Here is a 12,168-nt window from a genome sequence, read left to right as displayed (position 1 = left end):
ACGACAATAGCACAAATGACTTGTGTACCATCCAAAAATATGATATTCATTGCTTTGTGGAAATGGAAGGAAGACACAGTAAATTCGAAACACTCCGTTACAAGAGGAAGAAAAAACACACAAAGGACTCAAAAGTCTGAACTGAGCACAAAGTATGGAATTTGGAATTATGTGCAGTTGCAAATGAGTTTGCAGCTATCCTAGCCAACACTCACAGAGGTGAAATACTGACTGCACAACTTGTGAACAAAATTGGTGGTATTAGGTTCTTCCAAAACATGAATGGCAAGAAAGCACATACACTTCATACTAATCACAGGTCCTTCAAATTAGTCATGTCACTGATTAGGACAGGAAGTTAGAGCTCAGTTATCTCCCCATCTGTAAATATGCTGTTGCTGCTAGGTCTTCCTTTTCCACTGCCTCAGAGCCTTCACTAAGTTTTCCTTACAAAAATTTTATCTCTTCAGTAACATGCTGCTACTCAGACATCCAACTTCTGTCTTCCAAATATCAAAAATGTTATTGGAACAATCACAACAGTTTTTGAAGAGGCCTCCATTCACCAAGGAAGCAAGAGACTAAAGGAAGGAAAATGAAGTCCAACCTTTTAATAAAAAGTGGCCTCTGCAGAGAAGTCCTCTTTTGCCTGCATTAAGAAAGATCTCAATGCTTGTAATTCTGTTGGGACACCACTCTAATATAAAAATAGTTGGAAAACAGTTGTACTTTCTGAAAAGTTGCACCAATGTGGTCCCTAATGTAGCCAATTATTCTACTAACACATACACAGCTTTGTCTCACTTCTGACTTGCTGAATGAGGATTTAATCCTTCAAGGTCATAGCAAATGTTTTATGAACATTTGTGCAACTCCTGAGTGTATTTACACTGTGTCGAAAGTGTATAACTTCTTGGCCATTGTTTCTACGTTTTCTCAATAGAGGTAATGCTTAATGCAATTGAGAATGAGGAGTCGAATCTTGCCCCTGCATCACATGCAAGGCACACTGCTGCACATGAATGGGAAGGAGAGGAACAATGAATCCAATCTTCCAAAGTGTAATCATTCATGAGTTTAACTTTTTCAGATATGATTATTAATGGACTTGACCAATACGTTTTCTCAGGGAATCTCTAGGTACTCCAGCATGACTTTATGATCAACTTTTGCTGGTGGTTGACTACAAAATCGCACTAAAATGTAGAGATTCCTAGAGAGGTGTTATTTCAGGTAAAATAAATTAGATTTTTATTCACATTTTTCCACTTTGGTGGGGAGTCTTGTATCCCTAATCTCACAAAACACGGAAGGCCTATAATATTCTAAAAAGCCCTGCATACAGCAGTCACATATTTGGAAGTACACTGAAATTAGAGAGAATTCACAATAACCAATATTAAACATTATTGTTACAAACCAATTTTAACAATCAAGAGACAATCATGTTCTTCACTAAATCCACCCCTATTTATTTCCTGAAGTGCGAATGTGATGGAGTTCCCTCACTAACTAAAAGGTGCCACCAATGAAGCTTTCTCACCAATTATTGTATCTACAACAAGCCAAATTTTGTTCATAACTTGGAGACTGCCTGCAATTGACAATTCTAATAAATAAATTGTAATTAATACTTCTTACTCTATCTTCTTTCTTGGGCAGCTGATCGTTAATAAGAGCCTTTGTACGCCTTAAGAAGTAGCTAGACATTTGTTTAGCTAATCTTTGCATTGCCTTACGGCCAGTGGCTAGTTCTCTTTTTGTGGCAGTGTGCCGCTGGCCATGCTCTACTGGATCAGAAAATTCCTTCTTAAAACGTGCTTCATTCCCCAAAAGTCCAGGTACAGCCCTGAGAGAAGAGAGAAAGACAGCAGTAAATATATGATTTATTCAAGGTGTTACTATTTGTTTATGAGGCTCCAAACGTGAGACTTATTTTGTAAAAAAATATAAATTATGCGTATTGCTATCTTCCATCTGGGAATTAACCTATGATGCAACTTTCAGAGAGTAAGGTAAAAGTAAAGGTTTCCCCTGACATTGAGTCTAGTCGTGTCTGATTCTGGGAGGTGATGCTCATCTCCATTTCTAAGCCAAAGAGCTGGCGTTGTCCGTAGACGCCTCCTAAGTCATGTGGCCGGCATGACTGCATGGAGCGCCATTACCTTCGCACAGAAGCGGTTCCTATTAACCTACTTACATTTGCATATTTTCAAATTGCTAAGTTGGCAGAAGCTAGACTAACAGTGGGAGTTCACCCCGCTCCCCAGATTCAAACTGCCAACCTTTTGGTCAGCAAGTTCAGCAACTCAGTGGTTTACCTGCTGCGCCACCGGGGGGCCTAAGTCCCAATTAATTAGTTTATAAGTAGGCCTATATAGAATCATTCTTTAAACCTCCATGCATATCTCTTATATATTCATTTTCAGAGCTCTCTGCACACAGTTTTGTTAAAAGTCAAGTGTTACAGAAGTGTTTCTATATGCATGGAAACGTAATGCTGAAACATTCATAAGGCCAGCACACCATGATTTTACTACGTGTGTAGCCATCACATTAGAAATTGGCTCCACAGACTGACCTTTGCATTAGTTGTATTAAGCCCAAATGATGTTGTCATCATTGCCTGTTTACCACAGTAGGAGAATACTAACTAGAAACAGATAATCAATGTATCTACTACTCCAATGACAATCCTTAATACTATAATAATCTCCTCTAAAAGCGATGCCAGTAAAATCTGGTTCACCTGTTTCCCATGGGTGATACACATCCAAGGAATATAAAAAGCATCAATTAAGGCAAAGTGATTTTGGAACAATATATATTGAGATAAGACCTGTATGGCAAAAGTTTGTTAATTAAATGGATGTATCAATAAAATTAAGTTTTAAAGAGTAAAATCTGGTTCAACAACAACAACAGCAACAGCAACAGGAACCAAAACATGCATTTGAATTCCCAGTAGGGTTTTGTTCACTGTGTTGTTAAAAGGCATATAATATTCATTCAAATCTATGACCTCAGAGGTGAACAGAATAACGTTCACACATTACACACAGATGAATGTATATTATTTACTACTCCATAAATATGTGATAAGAACTGTTTCCAGTGTATTCTATGGCGCCCCCAGTGGCGCAGTGGGTTAAACCCCTGTGCCGGCAGGATTGAAGACCGACAGGTCGCAGGTCCGAATCCAGGGAGAGGCGGATGAGCTCCCTCTATCAGCTCCAGCTCCTCATACGGGGACATGAGAGAAGCCTCCCACAAGGATGATAAAAACATCAAATCATCCGGGCATCCCCTGGGCAACGTCCTTGCAGACGGCCAATTCTCTCACACCAGAAGTGACTTGCAGTTTCTCAAGTTGCTCCTGACACGACCAAAAAAAAAAGTGTATTCTATTGGAACATAATGCACTTTCTACAGTCTTATGAACCAGAAGGTTGCGACTGGTTTCCCTGTAGTTGTGCCTTACAGATCAATACAATGCAATATACAACTATCATGTGCTCGGAATATATTTAAGTGGCCTTAAATGTTCCAAATATTCGGTCTCCCTTGCAACATACCAGTCCATGACACACCAAAGTTCCTTCATATTATTCTGCAGAATTGTCCCAGTAAGTCCAAGCCGAACCTTACATGTTAGAGCCTTCATTGTCTGAGTTATTTGAGCCTTCGGATTTTTGATTCTGTGGACTTCATCTACAATGACAGCTGACCACTCTAGGCTGTGAAGCAGGAAATACTGATAGTTATCATACAAAACATTGTCCTAAATCAATTCTCCATTCATATTACAGAAGACCGATCAATCAATGGATACCTGATAAATGAATACTTAGATTAACCACGCTTTGGTTACATCCCGTTTAGATTACTGCAACACTCTCTACGTGGGGTTGCCTCTGAAGACTGCCCGGAAGCTGCAGTTAGTCCAACGCTCGGCAGCCAGACTACTAACGGGTGCTGGGTACAGGGAGCACACCACTCTGCTGTTACACCAGCTCCACTGGCTGCCAATTAGCTTCCGAGCACAATTCAAAGTGCTGGTGTTAACCTATAAAGCCCTAAACAACTCCGGCCCTGTTTACCTCTCCGAACGTATTCTCCCCTATGAACCATCAAGGTTATTAAGATCGTCTGGAGAGGCCCTGCTCTCGGTCCCACCGGCCTCGCAAGCGCGTCTGGTGGGGACGAGGGACAGGGCCTTCTCGGTGGTAGCCCCTCGACTCTGGAACTCTTCCCCACCGGAGATCAGAACCGCCTCTTCTATCCTGACATTCAGGAAGCAGGTGAAGACGTGGTTATGGAGACAGGCATTCGATGAGTGAGCCAATACCCTGAGATATGGATGGAGGATGATGAACATCTAATTTAGTGGGACGACTGACCATTGTATTTATTGAATGTAATTGCTGTTTTGCTGTTTTAATGTTTTTAATGTTTTATTGAAATATGAAGTATGATGTTTTATTGACTGTATGTATATTATGGTTGGAAACCGGTCTGAGTCCCTCAAGAGAGGTGAGAAGGTCGGTATATAAAACTTTTAAATAAATAAATAAATAAATAAATTTCATTAAGTAGGTCTACTATGGCTGGATTTAGGATAGCCAATGGTGAGGAAGCTAGTTTCATGACTGGACGTAGGTCAGCGGTACTGCTGAACTACAACTCCAAGCACTTCCCATGAGTTTACTTACAATTACAGTCCAGTAATATCAGTAATAATATCAATATCATGAGAGCTGAACAATTTTCACATAAATCTAGATTAGATGTATTTCCCAAATAAACAAAAGAACTGAACACAGTAAATGAAAACTTCCATGCTGCTAAGGAATATTTTATTTTTTAAAATATTCATGGCACATCTGATATATAAAAGATTTCTGGCCAACTTGCAATATAGTTTACATCCTTGGCTTTACTCAGTCACAGGAGGCAAACCAGGAAATAGAGAGCCACCTGGATACCAGTTTGAAGCAGTATTATATCACCGTGTAGAATCGCCCTTAGAAGCTTTCCTTTACATCCATATTTCAACCACCTTTGCAGAGGTTAATTGACACCTGCTTCTTCCAATTAATTGCCTCCTTATTTTTAACAGCTACTTGGTAGATAAGTGCAACATAGTGCACCTCATAATGAAAATAGTTTTATCTATTCAACCCAGCCACAACAGATGAGTGAGGATTTGAGATTTAAGGCATTCAAATGTATGAGAAAGTAAAAGTTATAAACGTGTACACTCTCATGCCCAATAGTACATTAAACAGTCATAAGAAGTATGGGCAGTCCCCGAGTTACAAACATCCAACTTACAAATGACTAATAGTTATGAATGGGGTGAGACAACAGGAAATGAGATAAATCTACCCCTAAGGAGGGAAATTCACTACTGGAAGAGTTATCATGGGGGAAAAGTGTCTCCACTGAAGCTTTGTCACCAGTAATTGCTTCCACAACAAGCCAAAATGTTCAAAATTCAATTCTCACAGGAACAGAAAGAGAGGTGGAATCTTCTGAACAGGAGCACAGACAGCAAAACAAACACCACAGGGGTGTTAACCCTTCCCTATACGATCTAAAGATGAAATATATACATTTTTGGCTAGAATTATACTTTAAAAATGTATGTGTTTGACTTATATTCAAATTCAAATTACAAATAAACCTCCATTACCTATCTTGTTTGTAACTTGGGGACTGCCTGTACTAAGTAGCTACACCAATCATTCATGGACTAGAAATGGGTGATTTGAAGAGGATGAGTGCAAAACTATATTACATTTGCAGCCGTAATTCACATTTGAGTGATTTATTCTTTATAGTATTGAGGTGGATGTTCATTCTAGCACATTCATTAAAAAATAAACTTTGGATTATCAAGGATACTATCTTTAATCAAAGCTCTAACATTTTACATTTTCAAAAGATCATAGCCTTGTATATACTGCTGAAAGTTCTTAGAAGGAAATACCCAATATCAAACATCATTCATTCAGAAATAATAAGGTGAAGGAAGGAAAGAATTCACCAGAAAAGGATCTTTCTAGTCCAAAGAAGTCTTTGTATAACTAATTCTCTAATTCTCTTCATGATATACATGTTTACCACACAGCTGGCACATGTGGCAGGTATTATTCTATATTTATTGGTACAACTAACATTTTTGAAAACAGGGTCAAATCCAACCAACTCTGTCAGTCAGTGAAACCGATGCTATTGGGAGAATGGATTCTTCTTCTGAGCCTCCCAAAATCTGCTCTATGAGTCGATCCACTGGAGTAGATGAGGACAAGAAGGGAAGATGGAGTGGAGAAGAAGGGATAATCAGAACATAAAGTCAACTTGGAAAAGTTCTTTTTTCTGAATGTTGCCATCCTGACAGTGACCAAGCCAATGGAGGGGGATATTCACATAATACTAGACAGAGTATTTTTACTGTGAGATCATTTAATCCACATATTTCAACTGACTTTGTGTGTTCAGTATTATCACTTTTTTGAACATGTTCTTCTCATGTTCTCTTTAAATGACTTCAATGATTTGTTATTCTGATTTATAAGGCTCTTAGGTTGTTAAAAGAAATATCCTCTATATTCACAGCAATTGGATAATTCTGTTACCTGTTAAGTTCATCTAAAAAAAGGCGAAGTGTTTCGTATGTTGTTAGTGCAATCTCACATTTTCCTTGCTTGATTCGATTCAGTTCATAGTCTTTTTTATTGCCATGCAAAACTATAACCTTGAAATAGCCCCAAGTATCCAATTCATCTTTCCAATTATAAAGCACAGAGAGTGGCGACACAATCAAGAAGATCTGAAAAGAAAAACACATGATACTACTGCTGGCCAAATGTAAAACACATCAGAATACAAAATTCCCACACAGTTGCATTCAGTTGGGTGAAATATGAAAACCTATACTTTTCAAAAAAGTCCAACTAGTGAAAAGCAAAAGAGAAACATTACTTCAATAAGATATTGTTAGTATTTCAAAAGCATGGAAAACATTGCTTTGCATTCATATCTGGCTTATTCAAAGAGATGTTTTGAAAAACAGAAACCATTAGCTATATACTGACATCTGCCAGTTGACATAACTCCCAATTTTTGCAATCTAAAGCAAAGGACAAAGACAAAGATATTAGGCTGGTAATGTTTGGTGAAAATAATTTTAGTTTTAATTTCCCATTAGCTGAAAATATCTGTACATATCTTCTCAGTTATATTCCCTTAGTTTTCTTTTCCATGCCCTTCTTAACAGTCTTTAGACACTGCTCTCAATAGAGTAACATCCAATTTATAAAAATCCAGTATAGCAATAACATGAAAACATCATCTGCAGCAATATTCACTCTGGTGACTGGTTTCCACCTGGTTAGTAGCAAAGGTAAACACAGTCATCTTTACAATTCTCTGGTGGTGCATCTATACTGTAGAATCAATGCAGTTTGAAACCATTTTAAGTGCCATGGCTCAATTCTATAGAATCATAGGAGGTGTAGTTTGATGAGGCACCTTTTTGGCTGAGAAGACTAAAGATCTGCAAACCTACAACTCCCATAGAATTGAGCCATTACAGTTAAAATGGTATCAAACTATATTAATTCTACAGTGTAGATTATAATAATAATAATAATAATAATAATAATAATAATAATACTTTATTAATATTCCGCCTTATCTCCCCAAGGGGACTCAGAGCAGATTCCAGCATACACAAACACAAAGGTAAACATTCAATGCCTAGAAACAACCAAACATAGATAAAGCTAAAGGCTTCCCCTTCCAGCTCTGAGGGGTGGTGCTCATCTCTGGCTCTGGGTGGTGGTGCTTATTTCCATTTCTAAGCCGAAGAGCCTGCATTGTCGTTGACACCTCCTAGGACATTTGGCCAGCATGACTGCAAGGAGAGCCAATACCTTCCTGCCCAGGCGGTGCCTATTGATCTACTCACATTTGCATGTTTTCAAACTGCTAGATTGGCAGAAGCTGTGGCTAACAGCAGAAGCTCACCTCATCCCGCAGATTCGAACCACCAACCTTCAGGTCAGCAAGTTCAGCAGCTCAGCAGTTCAACCCATTGCACCACTGCAGCCCCTAGATGCACCCTGGAGGATCATTGTGCAGTATCTGTTCTTTGGCGTTTGTGAAAATTATGCACAATGTATGATTCAATGCACAATTCATACAAAAACCATTGTAAAAGACACAATTCACATGTGGTTTATATTAGCTCACATTTTACTGGGTCAGTAAGCTGTGTAAATTGTAGAAATTAATCATTCCTATAGTAGATCTTTCCAATAGGATTGAATACAAGGCCTTAACCATGGTAACAATCATAAATTTAACTTTAATCCAGGTTTCCTTTTGGAAATGCAGAAAGGAACAAACATCCCTTAAAAACATAACATCCATTGGTGTGATTGCCACCACTCCCTGTGTGGTTTTCAGAATGGCTTGGCAATACACCCAGGAGCAAAATACAATTCAGCACGTAAAATCAGTTAGATGTTGCACTATTTAACAAAACCCACTCAAACACAGTGCCAGCAAGGAGAAAATCACAATCGGCACGAAACAGATACTTTCCCCCTTCTCTATATTAACTGGCACCTTTAGCCATCTTGAATCTTGTTGCAGGAACTATACTTCTACTTCCTCTGGGAGCAAAAAGGTCAATTTTGGTATTTTTACACATGTTATTTCACATGCTTCAAGATGGTATCAGCTTGCAGAATACTCATTGCAACATATTCTTTTCCTGCTATGAAAAAAATGCCAACTGAAATAAAAACCCTCACTAACTGAATTTCTGCCTCCCAAAATGCATGAGTAAATGTAAATATTTCTCTAAGTTTTCTTAATGTTTCTTCAGATACAACATGTATCTGAATTTAGATCCATTATATTCTAGATATGCGGGTTGCTTCAAATGCAGAATATCTATCCTTTTCTTGCATTCCTAGCAAGGCACAATAGGATGTGCTGTATTTGATTACAATTTTGTAATGAGGAACCAAGTGCTCTGCATTCTACGATAATGTGTACGTTTTAAATAAGGACAAATACCCATTATCCAACACACCACAAGAGTAGTTGTATCCTCTGACTCTACTTCTTCCATGATCTTGTGGAAGCTTAAGCTGAATCTCTTGTTCCTATTTTCCAGGTCCTACAGTTTTAATATAAATGAGTGAGCAAAGTTTTGTAATTTTGCATTCTTGGTGAAAACCGAGATCAAATTTCTTTATTTATTTATTTACAGTTTTTCTATTCCGCCCTTCTCACCCCGCAGGGGACTCAGGGTGGATTACAGTGTACACATATATGGCAAACATTAAATGCTATTTTTTGACATATACAGACATAGACAGAGGCTATTTAACTTTTTCTGGCCACCAGGGGAGCTGTCGCTTTCACTGTCCATCTGCGACACTGATGAAGTACTTCCGCATTCCCCGCATGCTTTTGCTGAAGTCTTTATGGCCTCATAAATTAGTTAGTTTAGCCTCCCCACACTTTAAGGTGATACCTTATTTTCCTACTTGACAGATGCAACTGTCTTTTGGGTTGCAAAGGTTGACAACAGGCTACACAGTTGATTGGAAACCCACTCCAACTCGGGCTGGCTTCGAACTCATGACCTTTTGGTCAGAGTGATCTTAATGCAGCTGACATTCAGCCAGCTGCGCCACAATCCCGGTGCCTTCAAAGCTTCAAAGAACAATTCCTCTTTCCCCAGTGTTTTAACAACAGCTTTGACCATTGTTTTGTTAGATAATATATTCACCCTCTTTTACTGTAACGCAATTCTCATATATTGCCATTCCTGGATGACTGTGAGCCTCCTGTTCTACCTTTAGGTCCCTATGAAAACTTAAAAGCATACTTTGGCCCTTGTAGTTGCTCTGACCTCCTTTCAACTAAGGCTGGAGATACACTACCATATAATGCAGTTTGAACTGCATTATATGGTCAGTTTAGATTCATATAATGCAGTTCAGTTCAGTTAAACTGCATTATATGAGTCTACACACTGACCATATACTGCAGATTGAACTGAATTATAAAAGCAATGTAGATAGTGCTTGAAGTTGAAGATATAGTATTAGGTTCAGTTATTTCTTAAACAGCCTTACACCATTCTCCTTAGGCCCAGTATTAAAAGGGATTGTGTAGATTACACTTATGTTTTAAGCAGCCTTCCACCATTATTTACTTCAGCTGGTTTTTTAAAATGCTTTTAATGATAATTATTTAAAGCAACTGTTCATTATAACTTACTGTACAATACTTTGCACAATACTCAGTACAGTACTTAGTATTGCCTGTTGTTATTTATTTATTTGCCATATTTATTTTCCCCAACAACACCTTCTGGGAAAGGCCCTCCAGGAAGAACCAGAGCCGATGTAGTACAGTACCTCCAAGCCCCATTCCCGCTAGGCATCCCAGAAGGATACCATGGTTACGGTATCAAAGGCCGCTGAGAGGTCCAGGAGAACCAACAGGGACACACTCCTCCTGTCAAGTTCCCTACGCAGATCATCCACTATGGCAACCAAGGCTGTTTCAGTTAAACTGGGGTGAGTTCCCGCTATTAGCCCCAGCTTCTGCCAACCTAGCAGTTCAAAAACATGCCAATGTGAATAGATCAATAGATACCACTCCAGTGGGAAGGTAATGGTGCTTCATGCAGTTATGCTGGCCACATGACCTAGGAGTCATCTACAGACAACACCAGCTCTTCGGCTTAAAAATGGAGATGTGCACCATCCCCCAGAGTCAGACTAGACTTAAAGTCAAGGGGAAACCTTTACCTTTTTATAGTCTCATATGATGCAGTTTAACTGAACTGAACTGCATTATATGAGCTTATAGTGACCATATAATGCAGTATAGATGGGGCCCTCAATGTTCACATTCTCCTGCGTTATGCTATGCCTTTAAAATAATGAAAGGTCTTGCATATAATTCTAATTTTCAGAAATTGAACGCTCTAAAGATTTGCTCCTGGGGCCATTCTGGCTAACTACCTACATAATTAATCACTTTAAATTAATTACTGTATGAGATTTTATAGGCTTCATTCCAAAGAAACATGAATGAAATTGCTCTTTGTAAAGGGAAAATAACTCTACAGAATAGAAAGATTCTAAGATTATTTTTATTAGCAACTGTACTGTGTTTTAGGTCACATTTAATTTCCATGCAGATCTCAGATTTCTATATTACATGGTAGTAATTTGCACTGAAATATAAATCATTTCACAGAGTACTGATCAGTTTCAGGACTGCCTTAATACTAGTCTGTTGAAGCTTTCTACGGGTGCAGTGTCACCTACGCCTACCCAGGACGAAGTGCCCCTGAGCTACATGGGTTTTACTTCCAATATAATTGTCTCTTAGCTATAAGGCCCCTTCCACACTGCTGAATAAAATCCCACATATCAGATTAGAACTAGAATAGAGTGGACTCAGGCCTCTTCCACACAGCTGAATAAAATCCCACATTTTTTTTTGCTTTGAACTGGAATATTTGGCAATGTGGATTCAGATAACCCAGTTCAAAGCAGATATTATGGGATTTTCTGCCTTGATTTTCTGAGGGCCTTTCCACACATCAGAGCTAACATTTCCAGAAACTTTCATTTGTAACCAGGAAAACTCTTCTTTAAGACAGACACAGATGTATTTTAAATGCCACTAGCTGTTACCTACAGCTCCCAAGTGAAGCATCTCAAATCTCAAATGCATCATCTATGAGCTACAACCTATTCTGAATAATAAAAATGCCTACTCACAGGCCTTGCATGGCAAGTACTTTTCTGCACAATATATATGTGTGTGTGCACGCGCAAGTTTCTTCAAAAAAAGCCATATTTTTGTGTATTTTTTAAAAATGTCTCAAGTGTGAAACTGAGGGCTGATTTGAAGCAACAGAAGACACTAGCCAAGTTTATACTGATATAACAGTCCTAATCAAAATTACACAGATTTGATTCAGGGTTTTAATTAGAAAAATGTAGTGAGTGAGCCACATTCCCCACTTATTTTCACCTCCAAGAGCCCCACAATCGAAAAAACATTCAATGTAAAAAAAACCTGATTAATATAAAAATGTAATTGGTGGTCTTTCTGCCA

General features: G+C 38.5%; 1 protein-coding gene across 3 annotated transcripts in view; it reads right to left on the bottom strand.

Moving 5' to 3' along the window:
* The window catches only part of ERCC6L2 (ERCC excision repair 6 like 2), a 74,761-nt gene that overhangs the window by 51,316 nt on the left and 11,277 nt on the right, over positions 1-12,168 (bottom strand). For all 3 annotated transcript variants that reach the window (XM_060762064.2, XM_060762065.2, XM_060762066.2), the window contains exons 5-7: positions 6,642-6,835; positions 3,576-3,737; positions 1,642-1,849 (exon numbers count right to left, since the gene is read on the bottom strand). In XM_060762064.2, the coding sequence (XP_060618047.2) occupies positions 1,642-1,849; positions 3,576-3,737; positions 6,642-6,835 (564 nt within the window). The remainder of the gene's footprint in view (positions 1-1,641; positions 1,850-3,575; positions 3,738-6,641; positions 6,836-12,168) is intronic.

This window comes from Anolis sagrei, chromosome 2 (assembly GCF_037176765.1).
Source record: "Anolis sagrei isolate rAnoSag1 chromosome 2, rAnoSag1.mat, whole genome shotgun sequence".
Lineage (NCBI taxonomy): Eukaryota > Metazoa > Chordata > Lepidosauria > Squamata > Dactyloidae > Anolis > Anolis sagrei.
Note: the sequence above shows the minus strand (reverse complement) of the source record. Positions and strands in the feature narration are given on the sequence as shown.